Below are 25,310 nucleotides of genomic sequence, written 5' to 3'. Positions count from 1 at the left end.
ATCTCCATAAAAATGTTTTTATTCCTTATCAGTGGAGACTGCATATGAAAAGAGGACCTAGTGTGATCTTTTCAAGAAAACAAACTGCAAAAAACTAGCAATCCACCTAAGTAGCAGAGACACTGGGGTATCCTGCTCCAGAGCAGAAGACAGCTATCAAATTCATCTCCTTGCCCTCTTGCAATACAGGGAAGTTACAGTTTTCAGCAAGAGGCTAAAGAAATTATGTCAAGAAATGCTACTCTGAAGCAACTGTCCAAGGGCCAATGTTCCTTCCTGCTCCTTATCAGTCTTCATCCTCATCTTTTGTTTTCTTCTTTTTCTTCTTCTTTTTCTCTGTATTCTGCAAACAAACAAACATTGCTATGAACAAAGCATCATGGAGAAGCAAAGCAATACATGTAGCTGGGCAACAGAGTTCACACTCAAAGCATTACAGCAGCTGCCGCACTCAGCATAGCACAACCCAAGAGACATCCCCTTCCTCTGTTGCTAAATGCACTCGATGTTTACAGCATGGTGGGGCCAGTGGGCAAGGGAAGCTGTCTGCCACACTGCTGGCAGCTCAACACTGTGGTCAGGCAGTGAAGCTGTGCTAAACAAAGGGGAGAAAATTAAACCCCATGTTAAAAACAGGATTTCAAAACCGAACAACTAGTTTGGTCTGGTCCCATCCACTCTACTGTTGCTAGAAGACATCAAATGATGCTTCATCAATTCAGCAGGTACAGCCTCTGCTCCCTGCAAGTCCTAAACACTGGACAGATGCCTGTGGATTGGCACCAAGGGACACCCTCCCCACTAGAAAAGACGAGGAAAGAGAGAAGACTAAAGCTGGGGGTGGGCAGAGGAAAGGAGGGGAAACATTCCTGGTACATGGAAGCACTACAGTCACAAATTTCCCAGACCTTATTTTGTAACACAAGTCTTCTTGGACATTACAGTGATGGATATCATGAAATAAAGTTACTAGAGTAAAACTGTCCTTGCATACCATGGGTTATACAGATCCCTCAAGTCCATATGTTTTAGAGAGAATCCATTCCCATAAAAGATCAGATATCTGTGCAATTCTGCCTTACCTCAACTGTGGGGCTGGTAGGGGGTTCCTCATTCAGTACCTCCTCTTCTTCAATTTGCTTTTCCTTATCCTTTTTCTTTTTCTTCTTTTTGACAGGTTCATCATCTTCTACAGTTGTCTCTTCTGTACCACAGAAGGAAGGAAAATGAAAGGCAGGTTGTCTGTTATTAAGAGTGTAAAAAGGCAAAAGGATAAGCTTTCTATGAGATGTGAGAGGATGCAATGATGATAGTAAGAATGGAAAATACCGAATACACTGCCCTTCTTTACATCTCTCCACATTTATTTTCTCTACACTTTGCCCTTACCTGCTATAATCAAAGTACACAACTACCTAAGACACAAGTGACAATGTTCAGACAGCACTATTCACACATCTCCTGGTACAAATACCACTCCTATATGCTGCTCACAAAGTTTAAAACAAGCTTGCATGTTTTCATTTGTCTGCCAAGTTACCTTCAAGTACTCTTTCTGAAAACAGACTGTCCATAGTCAGGCAATTTTTTTCACCAGCATCACAAGAACAGTGCAAGGACTCTAAAACCCATACTAGAAATGCATTCAGCCAGCAGTAGATTGTTCGCAACTCATTTCCCTATCTTGGTGTTGGAAATTTCTAAGAAGCAGACCAGCTTGCTTTACCATTTAGCCTGGCAAACGCAAAGATCTCTCAATGCTGAGCTAACATAAAGCATTTAATGCAAAAGCAGAAACTCTTTCTTGTCATGGAAGACAGGAATTTAATTATTTATATAAGCAGAGAGGAATGTTAACCCAAGGAAAGATTTACTAATGCCCTCTTACATTTATTTTTCAGAACTATTCATCAACTGCTGGCTTATCTAATCACAGTGGTAAAGGCACTATGATTTACCACTCATTTTCTAGAATACATACCACAGTCTTAGGAATCTCTAGGTAAAGAAACCAAGCAGAAATCATTACCAATCTGACAGCCTATGCAGTAGCCAAGCTGTTACTGGAGCATACCCAAGTTAAATTTATTTGCACAGCTGAGTCAGTGCTGGATACCAAGTTTCTCAGTACATAATACTCATAAGTTCATGACGTAGCAACCACTGTCCTTCAGTAGCTACAAAACTGAGGCACTGAAACTGGTGGTGTTTGTCGTGTGTACAGTTGCTACTGGAGGTGTGACTCGAAGTAATTTTCTCACTGTACTCCCCCCCCAAAACCAAATAAATTTCATTTTGAAGCACACTTACTTACCACTTACAAAAAGAACAGAAACAAAACCAATGCTATCATAACAAACCCGAACCACACAACCTCCTAACATCTTGATTGTACTTTGTCACAAGTTTAGTTCCTCAAGGCAGCAAAACAACTATGAGAGTCAAAAATACACCTCAATCTTTGCCTCTAACATAAGCTTCAGACAAAAAAATTGGCTTCAGGGTAAAAAATTCTAGACACGTCTACAGGAAAATACAGCCAGCTAACACATGCAGTTTTCTGACATTAAAAAATGCCAGAAGCAAAACAGCAAAGGATTCCAGATAAAGGAACTGGTAAATATAACTGTAAGTGGTTTCTGCCATACACTCATTCACAGTAAACAGCGTGCAAGCATAAGGCATTCAAAACACCTATAAAAATCACCTCCCTAGCTATGACACAGGGAAATAAAAAGTAGCTGAAAAATAGGCATAAACTACATTAAAGCTATACCGTACGACAAGAGCATATGCATCATATTTTGCTATACAAACCATTTTCACTCAGCTGGATTAGTAAGCTATGCATTTTCAAGCAAAATGTTGGGTGGCAACCTTGGAAAAATAACTTCTCGTTATTACCTTACATGTCATCAAGTCTGACACACCAGGCAGTGGAACCTGTCACAATTTACAACTGCAGATGATGCACTGTGCACTCACAGGCACTGTCACTTCTCACAGCTAGTAGCAGCAGATGCCTTCCTGAAGATTTCAGTTGACGCTTTCTAGCAAAGCTCATCACAAGACTTCATGTATTTGTACCTAGGCAGAATGAGGATAAAGGCTCCAGGGGTGCTGGTCTCTTCCCTCCGGGTACAACACTTCTAAGTCACTCAAGCCCAGTGGGGTTTCTTTGTGATACACAGCAGCTGACAAGAAAGCCAACAGCTCTTACTATCAGGCATGGAGGCACAGAAAGCAGCACCCGGAAGAGCAATTTGATTGATGGCCCTGTGCAGTCCTGGAGATCACCAGCAGTAGTTCCACTCACCCATTTTCCACTTTCCATTTTCTCTAAGCTTTTACATGCTAGCCTGATGTACCCTCCCTCCTACATATGATGCTGGGCATCTACAGAATCAAGTCACATTGCCTATCAATAAAGGCACCATGTTATGACGTTGCTGTGATTTAAGGCTTTGCACCTTGCAGGGTTCACTCCATTAAATTAAGATGGCATTTCTCTTTTCAAGAGAGACCTTTCCAGGTGAGTAGCTGCTACTATATCCTGATACTTCAATGCAAGCAAGCTGAACGCTTCACCGGGGGCACTGGCTAGTCCTGTTGGTAGTATGCATTCTGTCTAGCCACATTCAACTTCAAAGACTGTAGTCACAAAAATAGCTGTCCTATTTCACTTCCCCCACCACTAAAACAGGTTTTAACAGACAGCTCCTTAAGTGGATTATAACTGGTTTCAGGCACCATCCTTCCACTTGGTTTCTTTTTAGGTGTAAAAGGTGAAAGTGGTTTGAAGTCATGCCTCACCCCCAACCCCCTTGCCAGTTCCTATCTAAAGTACTGCCATACATGCACCCCAAATAGGGAAAGAGAAAATGCCACACGTGTCATAGTAACATTTACATTTCAGGCTAGCACAGTTCAAAATAGTCACCCCCTTTACAACAGATATTAAAACAATAGCTTGACAAATCACTTTTCAGTGGCAGCTTCCCAGCTTATTCCTGTCTCTTACCTTCCTCTTGTAATACAAACCGAGTCAAAACTGATATGGCTGAAGAATTCCTTTTTTTCCTGGACTGCTTTTCCACCAGCCCCATTTACCACACAGCTGCACAAACAGCATGCGGAAGGAGGGGGCAGAGACTTCTTTCATAACACTATGTCTGGATGTGTAATCTCTGACCAGGGAAAAGCTTAGAGCACTGCATCAAAAAGAATAGAGCCAAGAACAGCAGAAATTTAAGGCTCATGCACATTCAAGTGGACATGCAACATAAAATCTTAATGCTGGGACCTCCTCTGCACTCTTCTGTGTATTATGGAACTCCCTGAACTACTCAAAACTTCTCAAACCACCACCACCCCCCTCTAGCACACTGTGGCGTCATACTAACTATGGTCATGGTCTGTCTAGCCTGTGTCAGGGAAATCCATGTACTTTACCAGGTGGTCAAATACAAGAATTTGCAAACATATGGGCAGTGCTATTTTAAAGGGTACAAGAGAACAGGTTGAAGGGATCAGTTCTGCATACAGGTGATATGAGAAATAAGCTCTCTAAAAACACTTCTTCCACAGCCTGAAGCAACTGGCACAGTTAGTTCTAATGCCCAAGTATCCAAATAAAATGACCCAGCTGATATGAAGAGCTGAAGTTTACAAGCAAACAGCATGGATTTCAGCAGTCCACAAATATTCTGAACACTGTCTACTGCTCAAATAATTCTTGGTAGCTCAAGGGTACCTGCTAAGCTCTATTCAAACCCTAAACCGGGAGGTATCAATGCTCAACAAAGCAAATGAAGCAAAACCAAGCAGATTTGTGTGTAAAAGCATGAACTGTTGAATAATATATCTATGAACAGAAATATCCTCCTCATACTGTAGGAGTCCAGGCTAGAAATGAATGTAGTATTTCACCTGTGAGGAGCTCACGCCTGTGAGATGTCAACACTTGCTTTGATAATGCAAGGGAAGCCCAAGGGAAAAATTTCGAGGCTATAGTAAGGGAAGTTAGTTCAAAACATTATCAAAAGCAGTAGCTTTGAGAACACCCACATTCTCCAAAAAGCAAACAGGCAAAGTTCAAGCCTCCAAAGTACTCATGTGTCCTTGTCTCATTATGATAAGTACAAGAGAACAAGCTGGGGCACAGATCTCAGCTTTATAGCACAAAGGATTCTCCCTCCCATGTAACTTTCTCAGCTAAGTTTAGGTTCCTACAAGTTGCTCCATCCATGTATACAGACACCATGGACCAACCGGCGTCTGGAAAGATCACACCTCAGCATCAGCTGAGCAGGAAGATGTACAGAACCAGCATAACAACACTCTGATACTCTAGAACACAGCAGTACAGAGAAGGGTAGAAAGGAGAGGCTGACAACCCTCACCTGCTGCAGGCACAGGTACTTGACAAAACTTAGGAGTAGCTCAAGCCCAGATCTGGCTCAAGTTCTCACAAAACTGACTTAAAGTCATCTTCCTTTTCCTTTTTTTCCCCTCCCAAGTTACACACTGGGTACTCCACTATCATAGCAAGTATTAGGCCAGCCATTTAGACATGCTGAAGTGCACACTGGAGAAAAGAATGTTTCTTAAAATGAACCATAATATAAAACCAGATTATTTAAGTCACAGTCCAAAAATCTGTCTTCACACAGTAACTTACAAGAGCAGGAAAGAACAACTGTGGCCATAGTTCAGTTTTAGCTCTCCAGCGAGTAACAATTGTTCATGTATTATGTAAATTCAGACTGAAATTTCCAACTGTCATTTCACCTCAAATTCTGACATTGAATCTTTATATGTTGAAACATGCCAGAAAACATTTCTATACAGAAAAAAACAGTATTCTTTAAAGAAAATTGGGCAAGTTCTGGTTTTACAGGGAAGAGCTTTTTTGTCTTCAAGATACTGAGGCCCACTAAATATAAACCTGCTCAGCAAGAAATTCTGCAAGAATATGAGTAGAATTTTGTTTTTAAATGTTCTTATATGCTTACAGCTATTTAAAAGCAGATATTTAAAGTAAATTGACTGCAGTCTGGTGTCAGTCCATAAAGGATTATTACTTTTTTAAAAATACAGTCATACCCAAGGAGAATAACCAGGTATTGTGGTTGGCTGTAAACGTTAAGCTCCACTGCACGATGCACACAGCGACATGCCAGCAACACAGATGCAGCAACTAACCTTTCATCTCTGCTTTAAGCTTCTTTGCTTTCACAGCAACCTCTGTACCTTGGTCTTCTACCTCCTGAATTTTGCGTTTCTTTGAAACAGCAGGAAGTGTAGAGTCACCAGATGGGTCAAATATTTTTACTTCGCTGTAATGAAGAAAACAAGTCAGTTTAAGTAACAAAAAGAGCAGCTAGCCCCCAGGTAAGATCCTGCAGTTGAACATAAACTTTCCAACACAACCTCCCAAGAATATTTGCAAATCAATCTTGCTCAGCTAACAAAGCATCTACAGGTAGTAAGACCCTTTCTCCAGTACATGAATGGTTCATCAGTAATCATGACTACAGGAGATAGCCCATGAAGTACAAATGTCTGATCTGAACGGAAGATACCAGTTAAGTAAGAGTTTGGTTTTATCTGTTCAAGGCTCTATAGAGCACTTAAATTACCCATTACACTGATCCCTGCTGCTGAAAGCCTTTCTAGTATAGCTGTATGGTCACAAGCACATCGCTCCCCACAATTTTTTTTAAGTCCATATAAGCATACCCTAAGGGTAATATACATACAGGATTAGAAGTAGCTTTACTTTTGCTTTTTCTGCGCTGCCTCTCCACCACTATGTTCACAGGGCACAACTCACAAGCCAGGGTAATGCTATGGCTCATCTCTATCATTCGGATCACCGACTGAGACATTCAAATACCTAATCTGTGTCTGAAACCATGTCTTCTCAAATATTGCGTGCTCCTTTGTTCAGTCCCAAGCTCCTCTACAGGCTGCAGAGAACCAGCCACACTGAAACCCAGTGCTCTTTAGTTGGACCTTTTCAGGGGAATGGAATCATATAATAGCAATGAAGCAATTTTTTTTTTCTTACTCATTCAGAACAGAATTCCTACTGAAGGAGAAAGGAATTTTAAAAGAGTAAGCCTAAACTATTCCCCCCCTCCCCCCCGTCACATACCAAGCATCTGAACTTCTCTACAGTAGGAATCTGAAGTAGCTATCTTGCACAGGTTAAAAAAGCAACTGAAGCTAGTAACTAGACTGGGAAGCATGTGGTAATTAATGCTAGCAGATAGTACCATCAATTCACCCTCTAAGCATCAGAAATTATTCTTATGGGTATTAACACTGCATATTGGCCTTAGAGAAATTGATTACACAGCCTTTTGCAAACAGTGGACTCTGCTTCAGTTAAACCCAGCCAAGAGCTCACTGGCTTCCTTGTCATTGCCAAATTACTGCTGCTAATTAAAAAAAAAAACCCAAAAAACCAACCAACCAAAAAAACCCCCACCAACAAAAAAATCAGCAAATAAATATGCCAAAGATAGGTAATGCACTCTCTCACATCTTTTTTGGAAAGCATACTGAAATGCTTCACTTGAACCTCAACTCTAAAAACTACCTCGCAATTAACTTCTGAAACATGCCTTTGATGTAGCTAATTCATACAGGATCCATAGTTCCATACAAGACTACGAGATTCTTGCCAATCTCCTTAAAACACTAGTTTAGCCCTTCAAACAATCTCCATAAAGCAACAGTACTGCCAGTTTTGTACAAGGACAATTTAACAGGAACCAAGTTAATTTTCCCTTTTAGGCACCCAGACTAAGCCAAACAGCCAGGAACTATCTTCAGTCTCTCCCCCAAGCCTAGACGCATTTGCAAAGCATGTCTAACAGTAGAAACATGTCCTGGCAGGAATTCATGACTCCTTATTTCAAGAGGTCAAAACCCAGCATGTATGTTGTCTCCTCAACACCCTGCTCTCTAAGCTACTGCCTCCTTATAGCACCCTGATGCTTCATTTACTGACACTTTTCAAAAGCTGCTCCAGAAATCACAGCCATCACTACACTTTGAAATGCCTAGCATATGGAAATGAAAGTTATAGCTACGCTTGAGAAAGATGTTTTGGGACTGCAGATGGGTGCAACAGTGCTATTTTTTCCTCACAGAACTAGCACCCAGCCCTGGTTTTGCTAAGCACTTGCCCTCTCTACACCAAAGGTTCAGCAAAATAAGCAGGCCAAGCCAAGCAAGAAGCCTGCAACCAAATTAAGCGAAAACCCCAGATGTCACAGCTCAGACTAATAATAACCTGTTCAAATCCTTAGATGTTCAGCTGTCCCAGTTGCCATTTACAGTATCACTTCAGACACCAGAAACTGCTATAACAGTGTCCAGCGTACAGACCCTACCTATTGCTTAAGATACCTATCACTTACTACGTACAAGACCTAAACAAGGAGATGACGCTTTGCTCAAAACAAGTGGTGCCTTTTTTTTTTTTTTTATTTTCTAAGAAGACTACTAAGTAGGTCTCTAAGACAGCTTCCATGCCAAAGAAATTCATTCAAACTCTCATTTTCTCGAATTTAATTCATTCAGACTTACATTAAATAAAGCTGCTACATATTAACTCCCCGAACTATTCAGCTTTTTGGGCTGATGCTGATAGCATCTAAACATACTTGTTATCTGATTATGTTAGTAATTTACTATTAGAAAATCAGGACTGTTTCTCCAGTTCACTGGCTTTACCACAACTGTAAAATGTGGGAAAATTTAAATTCCCATTAGCAATGGGACTTGTCATCAGTGTTTAAGAGCACAGAAAATGTTTTTTGGATCTTAAGTCAACTCAGCCTACAACCAAAAAGCTTCTCAGAAATAAAACATGGAGAGTTATTTATACTCAGCCAAGCTGAAAGGAAAAACTATTCACCTCTTGTTTTGATACTTGTCTGTCCTGGCCAAGGCTTTTCCAGTGCCACTGATTCTTCTTATCTACAAGAAAAATTCAGAAGTGAAAAACAAATTACTCATAATGAAAACAATTCATAACACAAGTTCTACAGCTCTTGAAAGTAATTAAAAATTGAAAGATAGACATATATTATTGGCCATATATTGGCCAGGCTCTTGTGTACCTGTATGAGTCTTACACCTGTGAGTAGAACATTGACAGGGAGGTGACTGGGGTGAGAAAGGTATGTGCCTTCCTAACATTGCTCTTCAAGAACCCAATTCAATTAAAGAGCATCTAGTACCAGATCAAACATACCACAGCCCCATGACATACATCATCATACTTCTAAATTCCCAAGACCAGCTCAAATTTGTGCACACTTTCTTTTTCTGCAAGGATAACTGCATGTCAGGGCAGGTATCACCCTATGTCTGGCATAAAGCCACCCTTAAAACCACAATACAGGCCCCAAACTGGATTTGAATTAAATTTGTACTTGTCAGGTGATCAGTTTGTGTTTTGGTATTAACATGCCTCCTTGCCTTTGTTTTGACTGGAATTATCACCTCCCATGAAATGCTCAAGGAGTAGCAGGCAGGTTTTTCTGGATTTTTCTTTTTCATTCTAGCAATGCCAGTACTACAGCATTAGTATCAGAACTTCTAGCTTGGAAGACTGAACCTAGTCATCATTTACAAGATCACATGGAGTAGGCATGCCACCTAAAAGAGGAAAGTGAACCCTACATTCTCCCAGCATGCTGCGCCGATGGCAGTAGATGGAACAGCAGGTACAGAGAGGTGGGATATGCATTAGGTGATTGATGGGAGGGCAATGCAGCAATTTGCAGAACAACATCTTGCTTTAGCTACAGAGAAAGCTCCGTAAGACTAAGCATCACCAGCATTCAGATTTCAGGGAGCCATGGTGGAAAATGCGAGGAGGGGAGAAAATGCGAATGCACTTTCTTCTAAGATGAAGAGAGAGAGAAGCTATGAAGTAATAAACATATCTTTGCAATCAAGACAGAGATGTAGTAGAATGTAAAGGTATGATCTTATTCATCGTGTTCAGAATCAAGATTTTTTCAATGTAATGTAAATGAAGACAGACATGTAAACAAGAAAAACTGACATACAAACAAATGGATGCAACCAGGTTAAACCCTACTGCTCCAGCCAAGGTTGGGAGAAACTACAGAATAAGAGTGACACTAGGAGACACAACTGAGTGAAGGGAAAAGACTCAGAAAGCAGTGCATCAAAAAATCATACCATAACCAAGAATGTCAGCTTCATGCAACTCTCTACTAGACTTACCCCTCTCTCTTCCAAAAGCCTCAGTCTCGTCTCTACTTTTAGTCTGTTCTCAGCTCCCATTTCAGCACTGGTATTCTCTCCGAGGGCATCGTAACGAATAGTCAAGGCAGTCTTAGCTGCCAGCATTCGAGAAATCTGGAAAACCCAAAAAGAATATTAAATGCTAAGACTTAACATAAGGCAATGATTCACTCTGGAAACCATACCCACAAACAAAAGAACAAAGTAACCATTTATTAGCAGTGTTTAGTCCAAAAAACACTTAGTACATCATTCTTTCAACATTGAAATACTGTTAATGTAATGCCTTATTTTCTTGATAAATAGAGGGAAAACATCTGAGACAGCAAGTTAGTTACACATATCCCACTCTACCCCAACCTTCAAATCAGGTTAGTTTGAGGCGATAGCTTTCTCCACAATTCAAACACATATTCATCAACCTGAACTACAAAAGCCTAAGCTCTCTAAAAGCAAGCCACAAAAGTTACTAGCTTTAGCACAACAAAGAGAGTCTGATTTTCAAGCAAGACTAAAGCCTGTAACAGCTTAATTTACTATCATGTAGAAGAAAGTAGTAACATACCCCTTGAGATAGTCAGCATTACATCATAACTCAGCAGGAATGTATCTGTTATTACTCAGATGTGTTGAATGGACAATCCCATTCGCTTTTTCAAACAGGAATGAATGACATCCAAAGACTTGTGGGACAGTGGCACATTCCACGTAACCATGAAACAATACAGTAAAGCAAGCCATGGAAAGAGCCTCAGTGTGAAGCTCAAGCCATCTCATGGACAGATATTCATGCTCTGGAAAAAGCCAAGCTGGTAAACAATTCTGCAACTCACCTTTCCTTTGTTTTTGGTATTGGTTTGTCCCACTAGGGAAGCATGATAGATAAGGCCAAATTTAGGTGTGTCCCGTTTAGTCTTCAGTGCTCTGAAGAGCGCCTTCTCAGCACCCAGTAACTGAACTGTTGAAGCTGGATGTTTTGCCAGATTCAAGAGGGAACCTAGAAGGAAGTGACACAGCAACAGTAATTTGTAAAAGAGGCAGCTAGAGAAGCAGGAGGCTAGATTCCTACACTATGCAAAAGTAGGAAGCTCAGAGCCATCTATTCCTATGAGAGCTGCTTCATGTTCATTTCCTGAAGGACAGGTAAGCCATTTCAGCCTTTCATGCTTAGCTGTCCTGGTTTGATTTCAACAACAGGGAGGAAGGCTGACTCAATAAAACATATTACACCGGAGTAATGCTTACTCCTGGTGAAGTCTGGCAGCAAGAACACGTCATCACAGAACTGCAGCACAGGTAACTGAAATAAGGCTGCTACCTTGAGACAGTCTGACTATAAAAGCCTAATGCCAGTTTATCAGCATTTTACCTCAGAAGTGACTGGACTATCAGCAGGAGGCTCAGTAAGTGTCTCAGAAGAGGTAGTGACTTAAGTTGCCCTCATATTCCAAAAAGAATTCAGGCCAACTGAGAACTCTGTCATCACAGACTACTACCAAGCTCATGCTGGTATTCTCCGATTCCTCAAGAGCTACCTTCCCCCACTTTACCACAAGATGTTCATCAGGCCCTTGCATAATGCTTTTAGCTGACCAGCTCCTCAGAGAAAACCTCTGATGAGGTCATCTAAGCCTTACTTACACTGATCAGTGTAACAGTGTAACTCACCTGCATGAGCAATGAGCCTTGCTCCAACCAGTTCGCCCACCATTACAGTGAGATTAGGAGCAATGGCCATCATTCTGTTCTTCAGGTAGTCATACAGCTGTGTCCGATACTCAGAGATTTCAATCACCTGGCACAGACAGAGTTTGGTTACAGGAATCAGTATTAGCTGACTGACAAACATTAAGAGCAAAATATATTGAAATGAGCAAGTGCTGAGAATTCCAATGAAGGAGACTAATAAAATGCAAAATGCAGACAGCTGAGAGCCCAAGTTATAGAAAGCTTTATACAGGGCATATTCCCAGAGCAGAGCTCCATCCATAAAGTATATTGGATCTGTATTGTTTATTCCCTTATGCAACTTATTTTCTCAGCAAAGCTCCTGATAAAGGAGCTGACAACATGCCAAAGACAGCGAAGCAGAACAAAAATACTTAGTAAGGACATTTTCTTTAGGACAAAACCCTGGAACATTCAGTTTTCACATAAATCTTTGCCACCATTCTCTTGAAATGGGATGAATGCTCTTTACTTGTTCCATACAAATACACACAATTAGAATGCACATAAAAAAGCAGCCCGGTCTAGACCAAGAACAGGAACTCCTAACCCTGCCACTCCCTGGTAAAGTCACAAAGGGATCCAACTGGCACCACTGAAGTCAGAGGGAGTTCACATACAATCCAGATGAAAGCAGGATAGGGCTCCTAATTCTTCTGGGGCCTCAGTGCTCCACTTTTAACCCCAGGTTTATCAACTAGCTTCTAAAGTGACAGATCAAGAGGCGGCTATACAGTACCATTATCTCAAAGACTTAAAAGCACAATGATGCCAACATTACCCTCCAAAGTAAGACTGCCACTTTTGGAAGACTTTGTGCAGACATCAACAGTCTGAGATGGCTCAGATGAGGTAGTGACTATACACCCTCACATCTGTACATCAGGAAAGCAACAACATAGGAATCATCACTGCCATCACAAGTGTCTTAGCAACGCCCTGAGAAAACCTCTCCTTGGGAGAAGAGGCTCTGATATGGCTAAAGTGGAGTTCCTATTGCTATTCATCCACGTGTACATACCTGATCACAGAGATGGATTATGTTGTTTATATCTTCTTCTGATACTTCTGTCCCCATGGAAATCTCAGCAGCAGCCTTCACATCCTCTTCAATCTCCTCTGGTAGGATGTCAGAAACATCAGAGGAGGCAAAATTGGTTCTGTCTCCTGTGGGGGACAGATGAAAGTATGTTTGTGCTGGGGGTGAGATGAACTAGTAAAAAAGCACAGAAACAGATGAAGATAAAAGGCCAAAATAACAACAGTGAGTCAAGTCTGCCATCATCCTATTCCAAACTCCCAAAATATACGTGAATGCTCTGACTTCATGTTTATACTAGCTGAGAATAGTTGGAAATATTAAATTTGAAACTAGAAAAAAAAGCCCTTATTCTGTAACACTGCATACTTCACCTTTTCAGTAGCTGCTTGCTGCAAATTTTTCAATCACAAGATTACAAAGGAAGAATTCCAGGAAGCAAGCAGTCATTTACCACTAACCAAACCTATGTAATTCTTCCTACAATTGGGAGAAAAGCTCCCTTAAAACCACAAGTTTCTCTCGGAATGGCAAACTTCATTATTTAAAAATAAAATAAAATCATCAATACAAAGCACGTGCCTAAAAGGTGAGGCAAGTGTCCAAAATAATACAGCAGTCATTCTTTCTGCTCTTATAATTATAGCAGTTATTATCTCCAAGAACACCCGCAAACAGGTACCAATTCTCTTTACATCAGTTTTTGGCAGCTAATTTCCAAACTGGTCTGCTGACTAATTGTGATTCTAAGAAGATATGCAGGTGGTCCATGAAGAACTGATGGGTGATATGGTATTAGCTTTCTCTTAAGCTTCAAAATGGTAAACTGCATCAACATATAGATGCAAGCATACACTACTTTTCTACTGGCCCTATTTACACTGCTGCTGAAGGCAGGATTGCATACAGGGTCATGACCAGCTGGATGAGCGAGTCACTGGTCTACAAATCAGTGCCATTAATGCACTGCACACTAACATACAACATTCTGCAGGTTCATGCCTCCTTATTACTCACCAACTTTCCGCACACATTTACAATACGTTAGGTTATCTGTGATGATTTTGCCCAGTTCAGGGAAGTGCCAACCATACCATTCCCTACAGCGCATGATGTAGTTATTCAGTTCTTTGTCCAAGTCATCAAGAAGTGCTAAGAGAAAGAAGAATGGACTTCTTTTTTCTAAAAAGGTAATCTAAAAAATGGAAAACTCTCAAATCAACAAACATAAATAGCGTAAAGGGAGGTAAACTGAAGTACTTTATCCCATAAAGACTGGAATGAAATAAAGCTGCAGTACATTAGAAGTCTTCGCTTTTCAGAGAACTGCATAATCCCAGGCACAATATTACAGAAATATTAGAATTCCATTGAGCGTGGTCTGAAAGTTTTGTCACTGGGACTGTCTTGGACAGACTCCTGAAACAGCTGCAAAGCACATCCCACTGGAAGGGGAGCAGCAGCCAGTTATTCTTCCTCTCAGTCAGCCAAAGTGCTACACACAAGACTGATGTAAAACTTAGCCATCTAATAAACATTAAGGAAAACTGTTTTAATGGTGAGAAACTGATCTTGTATTCAATTACTTCATTTAAAAGATTGTATTAAGTCCTTTAGTTGCCTTTATAATATAAATACACCCAACACAAATCCAACAGGCTCACCATTTACCAGATATGACCAATAACCAGATTTACAACATAAGAGTAACACCCACAGCATACATTGCTACAGAGCCCTGAGGCTAAAATATTTCCCACTAATGCAATACCAACATTCCCATCTGTTGTCTCAGTGGTAGTGACGAAGGAACTGAATTAAATCATTAATTTCAGCTAGGCTATGTTTCATCATTGACAACAGTCTGGGAATTAATATTCCAAACAGGATTCCTCACCACTGCTTCACAGCAAGCATGCTGATTATGATGTGGATGTCTTCAAGGAAAAATGAGGAATGGGCTTTCCTAGCTGTGTTTACAATTTCAGTCCATTTTCCGTTAAGAAAGCAAGGAGATGGAATGCAGCATTACACACTGCAGTAGGTTTTACACACCTAATGTAAGAGTCTATTTCTACATTGCCCTCTATGCAAGACAGCACCAAAATGAAGGGTCAGAAAAACCTGTCCTGTGGGGCTCATTCTCCCAACACTACTCAGAAGGAGGCACGTTGGGAAGTGAAGTCCTCAGGGGACTGAACTAATACTGCCTGTATTTCAGCTGATCTCTGTGCTAAGAAAAAGTGGATGCCAGTTTACTGTAACACCCTAAAAATGTTCCTGCTTGTGGAAAACCCTATTAAGAAAACACACCTGATGCCAGGCTGAATATCAATGCCCAATTTACTGAAACATGCTAGGAGGAAATTGACAGCAATACTTTTCTGTAACCAATGTAAAAAAGTCAGCTATCCTAAGCCAAATCCAGTAATAATTTAAGCTCTAAATATACTTACAAATTGCCTGGATAATCATGGTATCTACTTTGTCCGGGCTGAATTTCAACTTGTATCGGGAAAGGCTGAGGAGACAGAAATACAGTTTCACCAGCATCCTGACAACCTGCTGCAGAGTATATCCCATCTGTTCCTGTTTTACATGAATATAGCTGTCCATACATTCATTCATACCAGCTCAGTTTTATGCCACCGACTGCTCTCAGCTGTGGCCAGAAGCCACAATGACAGAAGTTTCACAACAGCTCTGACATGTGTACATGCACATACCCCGTGACCAGGGTGAAAGGGAAAGTTAAGGCTATCTGTACCACATGCAGCAGACTGACCATGAGTGCTGTGGCAGGAAATTGGTTGTTGGTTTCTTTCTGCATGGTTCCCCACAAAAAGTATTTGTCAACAGCCCTTCCAGTTCTGCAGCAGCTGGAGGCAATCCACAAAACTGTACCTACCCAGCAGCAAATATCAGCAACACTAATGTGAAGCAACAGAAGAAACCTCCTAGAACAAATTCTCACTGTCTGAGAAAGTCCATTACCATCTGGCTTTAATGTACGTTTAAAATTTCTCAGTATGCTACAGTAAAAAGACACTTTATGAAGATGCAAGTCCGCATTGATAAAGTCCTTTTTCAATATTAATGCCCATTTTTGAAGCAAACACACATCTATTTTTAAGAAGATAGCTACAGCAAAGCAGTTCTCTAACTTTCCAGTGGCTCATGGACAGGACAAGCTCATGTCACAATATGGATTAAAAGTTACTCATGAATGAATGCTTGACCCCAACAACTTTGTATTTAACTACTGCTTCACTAAACCTAAAAGGCAGTGATAGCAAGGTAGGAAGTCACCTCTGCCTTTAACATTTACATTATGTATTATATGGGTATTTATTCTGGCATAAATCAGCAAATCATGGTCTTCACCTTGTCTCTCAGTGACAATGGAGTTTTAAATGACTCATTTGACTGCTACAGAGACATTTCAAACCAAATCCTAAAGTACGTAACATGCAACGGAAAGCTATCAACTTCGGGTGAAGATTAAGCCTCTCTAAAGGGTGGATGCAAACTGGAACATCCTTTCTTTATAAAACAAGATTTCAGATACAAATGTGTCTTGACTTAGAGAGTATGAGACCATGTCACGTACTCTGAGACACATCAAGCAACACAGCATAGCCAAGCACACAGGAGTGGGGCAGATATGGAATGAAACAGAGCTGTTCCAGGAACTCACCTGTGTGCAAGACCCAGACACATAGCTGCCATCTCTCGAGAAGGGAGGCCTGTAATAAGCCCTTCAATCTGTGAGCGAATTCCTCTCATCAGCTCTGTAACCATTGGGCTGTGTATACAACTCAAATTCAGTTTATCCTGCAGGATGGAAATCAATAGTCCAAAGTCAAGCACAACAATGACATTCCTGTAAAGCCCTTCTTCCAGTAGGGAAGTCGTCCTTATGTCATTACACCTGGTTTTCCCACTGCAATCTTGTGATCACACAAGTTTCAGTCACCTTTGATGCTCCAGGTAGGGACACCCCCAGTTCCCCACACAGTAACAATTCCAGTTTGAAGAGGAGATTTATAATTAATACTCGATCTGCTACATAGACACTGGAACCAAAGATTCAAGATTCTGCCATTCACTAGAAATGGTTTGGCCACAGAGAGAAAATTCAGAGGTAGACGGCTGGGGGCTTTTGGTGTTTTTCAGAGAACAAATCTGAATAATTAGTTCAGAGTCCTTGGTATTATTCACTTTAACATTAAATCCTCCTCATTTTGCAGCCTACACCAGTCTCCTAAGACAGGCCGAGGAGGTGGTCAGAATAAAAACCATGGGAACAGGGAGTAATCAGACATGAGATGGGAACCTCATGGTTGTGATGATATCTGAAACCTAGGAGACACTGGAGAAAACAGTCCACCTCTACTGTACTACTACTTTCCTCTGCCAGGCAAGGACTGAAGGATGTGCACAACTGCTTGTAGACTGAGGAAGGCAGAACAAGGTGGCTCCCCGAAAGACAGTAAGTCATCACCCCCCCATTGCTGCATCTGTTGGTGATGAATAAGCATGTGTGCCTGGCTGCTTTTATCTGTTTGCTGTCCCTCCTGCCCCTTTTTCTGGATGGGATCATTAGGGAAATTAATTTTTTAATCATTTTAAATATTTTTAACCAAAATTTAAGAGAGAAATAAAGCAAACCTGAGCACCTTAGTGCACTTTTACCATATCATTCACTTGTGTACTCAAGACAACATCTTGCCAGTATACATGCAGTACACATTTGATCGTAAGGATTAGGTATCTTCCACACTGGAAACACAGCATTGGCGGCATAATCCATCACTAATAATTGCAAAATCTCTGGAACCTGACTATAAGATTTCAGCAGCATGAGACAAAAGAAGAATGGCAAAATCAATTATCACCTTTATGACACCTCCAAGTTTGGCATCTGCTACAGCCAACTGTTCATGGGCATCTTTTGCCACTATCTTCTTGAGAATTTTCTTCAAGTTCTTGCTGAGCTTGCCTTCTACAAGAGCTGTGGATGCTGTATAAAACAAAAACACCAGAGATACAGTTTCTTTCCCCTCCTAAAACCTGTAAAAATAGTACTCCTAACTTGTTATTTTTATTTTAACTGCCCACAGTAGCTCTAGTCTGAGCTGCAATACTACTTCACCATGCAGTAGCTAAAATCAAAATAGAAGAAAATTATATACTTGCTCCTTTGGAGGCCTAAATCAAAAACCCTGCTCCCAGTTGCCTCTCGTTTCTCCATGTGGTTTCAGTTCTATTTCTGTAAATTTTGTTTAAGGATCTCTACAAACAGTATGCCATACGCCTTGGATGCATGTTTAACATTTCTGAAGGCAAGGTTATATGGGAACATTTTGTGTATCATTTAATTAACCAAACATTTTCCAGGTCTACTAGTCAGCAACCATGATATCCTAAATTGAGTAATGGCTTATCTGCATACTCTGGTGATAATGTACTATCTAAAGTCCAACAAAGAATGATGCCAAACACACTGACTGGGCAGTCAGACACAGACCCTTTTAATATAGCTTGTAGACTGACAAATTTTAAAAGGACATTCTTCATTCTCAAGTATTAATAGCTCTGTAAAAGCTTTACAATCCCACACAATATATTTCAAGCAAGCACTTATACAACTCTCTCTGCAGGTCAGCTCTGTGCTCCACAGAACTTCTGTGACTGATGCAACATCTTCATCACAGCAAATAGAGCAGAAGCCAGTGGTTGATTTGCAGAACATTAATGAAACATAAGGGTAAAATCTAAGTCCTCTCAACCTTTCTACAACAGAGATGTTTCCACCTTTCAAGCTGGCCAATAGCTCCTAATCCACTTAGAACAACCACATACATAGTCCTCCCTTCCAAATAAATGTGACCTAGGTAGTCTGAATGATCTCTTCCATTTCACAGATTAGTAAACCTGAAGCAAAGTAGTATAAGTTTTTGGCAGGGGGGTGGTTCTTGTTCTGTTCTGTGAGGTGGTGGGGGGTTTTCTGGGGGGTTTTTTTGTTGGTTTTTTTTTAATCAGCCTAACTATACATGATCTGAATCCAAACCTACGCAAAAGCAACATAATCCAAAAAATATGCCAGGAAGAGGAATATACAGCAGCTTGAGTCTCAGTTGTTTCACTTGCATCTCATGTATGATGGCAATGTCTCCATTCTTCTTTCCTTAGCTTCCTTTATAAGCTAAGCCTACCACATCAGAATATGAAGATCTGTTCTTTAGTCATAAATGTGACCTGGAACATGCACCTGCTGATGTCATACAGCACATTCAGCAGTAATAGTCACACCATTTCTGAATGATTAGCTAGAACTTCTATAGTTTCTGCTCAAACTAGTCCACGGCATCAAACATTTAGGTGTTGAATTAGTAAACGTTACTGAATATAAGGCTTTCCGTTTTGTTTAAACTCCTGAATTTCTTTTAAGTGGAATACAGGCATTTTTTTAGGCTGCAAAAACACAGACATAATATGCGTGCATAAAACAAGGGCAGTTGTGATAATATATGTACTCTGATATCTGTCTGTTGTCTCAGTGGTAGTGACGAAATGTTGACTCACATCAGTTATATTCAGCTTCAACAAGAATCCATCATTGACAACAGGCTACATATACCAGTCAAAACCTTCTACACAGCGCTCGCTAGTGAGCTGCTTGGAAAATAATCATGGTAGGAAAAAACTACACTTCATTACATCTCTACCACTCTATAGACTGGATGGATTACCTCATAAAACAACAAAAACAGTTGACTTTGAAAAATTTATAATTTAAAAACTAAGCAAAGAAACAGAGCAGGGACAGAGGTAAGTAATGAGTGAAGTAGTTCTTGACAGGGTTGTTTGGGGTTTTTTTTGTAAGAATGGTGTTAACTCACTTACCAGCAAGTGCTTCTGTTGTGTCCTGAAATTTTTCAAAGTGTTTCAGCTTTACTCTACAGAAGAAAAATACAACTGTATGAACGAATATACATAAGCCAGATGCTAGAACCGTTTTACTTTTTTTCTGCCTCTGCTGTTATAGTTCCCCTCTTCTCCTTAAGACTGCAAGAGAGCAGAGATCAATATCCAGACCCTCAAAAAGAGGGAAGAGCACTAAACCTGCTGATTAAGTTTGAGCCTGATGTGACTTTTCAGCTGGGTCCCACAAACTTCATTTAAAAAAAAAAAAGTAGAAATTTTGATTTAGTATTTCTAGGACCAACATAATCAGAAAACCGAAGCCCCCTTTTTGTTTTGTAGTTCATAATTAAAGACAGACATCATCCATTTAAATTTCAACACTGCACTCTGATTAACCAGGTGTCACTCCTGATTGACTGATGATAGCATCTTTCCACACATCTTCAAAAGGGAGCCTTCTGCCTCTGTGGAATGCACACCCTGCACAGCTCAGATTTAACATGCTTTTCAACCAAATGCATCTTCAGAGACTTTAAAACTGAACTGATTCATTGCCCATGAAACTTCAAGTCCTTCCTTGTAATTAGATGTTAGAATACAAGTTCTGAGCTGAGCTTAAAACAAACAACAGAAAATTCTTCCGTGCCCTAACTGCTGACCAGAGCCAAAAATCACAGGGACAGTGTTTAACCACACTGTGTCAGATCCTCAGGCCCCGCTTCCCTCTCCCCCTCACAAAGTCTGTGGTGTTGATATCCAGAGTTACAGTTAAGAAGCTATCTCAATCTAGTAAATTCCTTGTCAGGGACAGGCATTTGACTAATCCAGTTGTGATTAACCACTGCTCTTTGCGAGTCAAGTATCTGCAAAGGAAGCAAGGTCACAGATAAAGCTGAATGCTTGAGTTAAGCATTCACAGAGCCCAACAGAAGCTCCAGGCTTATACTGATGCCTTTTCAGAAAGGCAGGAGAGATAGGAATTACTTTGATCAGAGTACAGATCCATTAAGAGCCACATCCTGTCTAGCAAGTGGCCAAAATTATGTTTCCGAGACAACATTAACAACACTACAAACAGGCAAATGTGGGATATTCTGGCCTCTCCTCTAAATACTGTTACAGAGCAGGATAAATCCAAATCACAAGGCATAGCTTGTTCAGAGGTATCCGTTATAACCAAAGCTGGTTAGAAATCTTCCAATAAAAACACCCTAAACAGACTTGGAAGGAATTCACTGTTGTCCCCAGCTTCAGGGCAATTTGCTAGAAAGGCCAGCTTGGTCAGTGGACACTGCAATCCCTGTGCAGCTACGCAGTGGTGCTACCACTCACTGATGGCATAGGCAACAACACTAATTCTCAATTGACAGTGACTCAGATGCTATTACTTTCAGCTGGATTAAACTTTTTTTTTTAATAACTTCCTGTGAACACAAAACCCCATCATTTCAGCTGGTTCCAGCATTACAAGATTGGATGTTCTTGTCAAAGCATCGAGATCTCCTTAAAATATGGTTCAATTTTTTTGCTTCGGTGACACATGGTAATGACTTCTGCAGCTTAATTACGCTGCAAGGAAAAAAGCAATTTCTTTCACTTTGATATTCCAGTTTAAGTTTATCTGGATATCTAACTTCACATTATCATCGTTTACAGCTTTTAGGTTTTACAATACTGAAAAATAAAAACCAGTACTTCCTTCTGAACCTCAGATGTGCATAACTACAGGCAGTCATGTCCTTCCAAAAGCCAGGCTGCTATCCCCACATAAAGCTGCTCACATTTTGTTTGCTTTTTCGGGAGTTTCAAATTCTTTCCATAAACTGTCAACTTCTTGGAGCTTTTTCTCATTCAGAACCTGTAGAAGGAAAAAAAAAACAAACCACCAAACACCACCACCACAAAAAAAAATAAAAAAAAAAAAATCACACAACTATATTTAAAGTACTTTTGAACATTCAACCCTGCATTCACCAGAGAAGACCTGAAGCAGATTTACAGTGTACCCAACCACTGGAAGTTAATAGTGATTGAGTCAAGAAACTCAATTTTGGTGATCTCCAGTGTCATCACTCTCTTTCAGCAGCTTTATCCTACTAATACACACATAATATTACAGTGTTTTTACTTCCAACTGAATTAACAGAAGTTGCTCAATAATAGCTGGATCCTTCTGAACCTGCACATTAAAGCAAAACCCTCTCCTTGTTTATCAAAACTGGGCTTGCTCCACCTCCTTTACAGGACTCATTCACAACCCCGGTGACCCAAAACCAAACCTGCCACTACTTTGGGAAAATACAAACACGTCTGGGATGCCTAACAGGAAGGAGTGATTCCATGAGTTATCTTCATCAATCTGAGCTAGCCCAAGGAAGAAAGAGAACATCTCTGTAAAGAAGACTTTTCATGACAGCTTGGTAATCAACCGAGCCAGGAATTACCTAAGAAGCTGCAATGGCTTAATCCAATCTCTGTACAAAGGGGATCCCCCTCAGTTTTTAAACAGCACAAGATTAACAATTACATCCCTAGAGCCTACACGTTTCACAAAACCCAGAGTGTACTGCAAATTCCTAGAAAAGTGCTCAGGGGAACAGTACAGTCAAGATCTTTAAAACATTACATTCTTTACACCTCACTCAAAAATCTTGTGGTTTTGTCCCCACAACGCAAATGCAACACAATTGCAATTTGACTTGGTGCAGTGCAGAAATCATTCTTGCATTATGAGATTTTGCTCTCTTCCAGTTTTTTAAACCCCAGTCCAAGGAGGTTGTCTTTTTTAAACTCAATTAGTAGCTGAGTAAATAAACATAGTAACTCATTCCCCATAGAACTCTGAGGCACAGAAAAACCTCAGGGTAACTCTTCCTTTCCTCAGCTTGCTGATTCTTTCCAATTCATCTTTCCGACCCCGAGGCCTACAGAATTTTCAGCCTCTATAAACAGACATGGTGCATAGAGAAAGATAAAGTCACAGAAGCTGCTAAATCAAAATTTTTAGTATATAGAAATTACATGCCTATAGATATTTTGTATCCTGCAAGATAGTAAGACTCATTGGAAAGTCTTCCAAGATCTGTAACATGGCTATGCCCCATTTGCCCTTACTATTTAGACTGTTTGCTCCTCTAATGGAAGTAGCACCTACAAGGGAATACCCAAGAGCTACACAGCTTGCAGAGGACAACAGTTCTTGATCCCCGAAGCATAAAGGCAAAGCACAGTTATGCTGGAAACCTGGTCTAGTGGAAGGTGCCCCTGTCCATGGCAGGGGGGTTGGAACTAGATGATCTTTAAGGCCCCTTCCAGCCCAAATCATTCTATGATTCTGTGAACATCTGTGGGCACTGCTGAAAAGGGAAGTGGGTGACTGTGACCACCTCCCAAAATTCAGAAGCACAAATTCTGTCCAACCCTCAAGTAAAGAGATTGCTTTAAAAAGAAAAAAGCTAAACTCTGCAGAGACTATTTTGATGCAGAACAAACATACAAGTGTAACAGTGACACAGGTTTGCAGCTGAACAGCTACTGCATCTAGGAAAGCAAAGCTATGCGATTTGAGAGCCTTGCCCTGCAAATGTGCACTGTGGCTGGGGCTTGCCGTATCTGTCCTTGGCAGCTGCAAAAAGAATCAGCATGGAAAACCAAAGCTTGTCTCAAAACGTATTTTAATAAAATACTACTTCTGCTCAGTCCAGGCAGACAGCTTTCACCTCTCTCCCAGTCCAGCCCAGACACCATTTACAGTCCACTGTCTTTCCCACAGAGTAGGCGTTTAGCAGCCTGCCTTCGATCACTGCTCCTTGACGCCTGGTGCCCTCTAGCCGCTTCACACACACATCACAGCCAGTCCCCCACGCCCCAGCTGGTGACACCTGCAGTGGAGCCCTGCAGCACTTCTGTAGAGAGACTTCCTCATTTCTCTTTGTGCCCCTCCTCCTACCTTAGCTTTATGCCTACCTGCTTTTAGAAATTAAAATATGGGTTATTTCCAGCCCCTCCTGGCTCCATTGAAAGCCTCACTGCACAAGAGGTTTGAGCCTACTCAAGAGGTAAACTTTTAGTAACTTGGAAGATGCAGGACACTAGCCAGTGTGAACACTGAGGGAGCAAAACCTTCAGTGAGGCTGCTGTATGTGTTAGTTCCCCAGGTATAAGCGTTGGGGGGGGGGACGACACACGACACAGAACAGAAACCATCTGCCTTTAGAAGTATTTCTGTCTTCTCCCTGAGGCTTACATCTTGAAATCCTTCTTGCTTGCTTACATCTTGAAATGTTCCTGGCCTAAGTTGCACAGCTGCACCCCAGTGAGGAGGAAAGGTTTCTGGGCAAGTGAAGCAAACATAGGCTCTGTAGAGCACGAAGGGTGTAGTTCTGCAGCAGGCTAGTGCACAGGAAACCAGCACCTTGCTCTCTTTGCACCTGCACTTGTGTTCACACAAGCTAACCCAGAAAAAAAGACTAAGCTGGAGGGGAAAAATACAAGTGTTACGATCAAACTCTATGAACAAGCTGGTGGAACTGTACAGGCATCAACGCTCAAGCAAGAGAACAGGCCAGAGGGGAGCATGGCACGGCAGCAGCTCTAGTTTAGACTTGTTCAAACCACCATGAAACTGCAGCTTTTGAGCCACCTCATGAGGAGGCTGGCAGAGCCCTGCGAAGCGGTCTGTTCCTCCCAGCCCGCGTTCTCAGCTGAGCGAGGGAAGGCAGACCACACGCTGTACCTGCAGGCACCCTCACCCTGCCCGTGCGCTCAGCCAGCCTGCTTTTGGAAACGCGCTCAAGCCAAGGCACCCTGCACACCCGTTTGGGAACACGCTGCCCGTCTCCCACGCGCCCCTTGCCGCACCCACAAGGTTTTGCTGGAACGTCAGCCACGAGAAGGCGGCTAGGAAGAGAAAGAAGTCAACGTGCCCAAACCCGGGTGTCTCCGGAGACTCCGAAAGTGGCACGGTCACGGGCGCATGCCTTCCGACCAAATCTACCCCTACGGGTGGGAGCAAACGAGCGCCACGGGTGACGCTTGGCAGGACCACCGAAGAAGCCCCCCTTCCTCCCCGCCAAGCGCCTTCAGCCTCCCGCTGCAGCCCCCTCCCCGCGCCTCTGGCCCGAGGCCTCCCTGCTCCTACACCCCCCCGGCTCCTGCCCGGCCCCGGAGGCACCGCAGAGGGCCGCCGCGCGGAGTAACTGCCTGAGGAGCCGCCCGGCCCGAGGGCACTCGCCCCCCCGTCCGTGTTTTCCCCCCTCACTTCTGCTTCCCCGCAGGCCGGCAGCCGCCCCCCCGCGCCGAGACCCAGCCGGGCGGG

At 41.7% G+C, this 25,310-nt stretch overlaps 1 protein-coding gene across 2 annotated transcripts in view; it reads right to left on the bottom strand.

Annotated features, from left to right (window-relative positions):
- The window catches only part of NOP58 (NOP58 ribonucleoprotein), a 25,494-nt gene continuing 184 nt past the window's right edge, over positions 1-25,310 (bottom strand). The window contains exons 2-15 of one of the 2 annotated variants that reach the window (XM_010564930.1): positions 21,775-21,851; positions 19,973-20,025; positions 17,962-18,086; positions 16,761-16,897; positions 15,520-15,584; positions 14,081-14,215; positions 13,046-13,191; positions 11,965-12,091; positions 11,130-11,293; positions 10,276-10,410; positions 8,933-8,994; positions 6,205-6,338; positions 1,083-1,204; positions 1-343 (exon numbers count right to left, since the gene is read on the bottom strand). In XM_010564930.1, the coding sequence (XP_010563232.1) occupies positions 287-343; positions 1,083-1,204; positions 6,205-6,338; positions 8,933-8,994; positions 10,276-10,410; positions 11,130-11,293; positions 11,965-12,091; positions 13,046-13,191; positions 14,081-14,215; positions 15,520-15,584; positions 16,761-16,897; positions 17,962-18,086; positions 19,973-20,025; positions 21,775-21,851 (1,539 nt within the window). In that variant the 3' untranslated portion in view covers positions 1-286. Of the gene's footprint in view, positions 344-1,082; positions 1,243-6,204; positions 6,339-8,932; positions 8,995-10,275; positions 10,411-11,129; positions 11,294-11,964; positions 12,092-13,045; positions 13,192-14,080; positions 14,216-15,519; positions 15,585-16,760; positions 16,898-17,961; positions 18,087-19,972; positions 20,026-21,774; positions 21,852-25,310 lie in introns of those variants that run through there. The other variant, XM_010564938.1, reaches the window with a different exon arrangement.

The sequence above is a fragment of the Haliaeetus leucocephalus genome, unplaced genomic scaffold (genome assembly GCF_000737465.1).
Source record: "Haliaeetus leucocephalus isolate CR32 unplaced genomic scaffold, Haliaeetus_leucocephalus-4.0 Scaffold1, whole genome shotgun sequence".
NCBI lineage: Eukaryota > Metazoa > Chordata > Aves > Accipitriformes > Accipitridae > Haliaeetus > Haliaeetus leucocephalus.
This window is presented reverse-complemented; position numbering and strand designations above follow the sequence as displayed.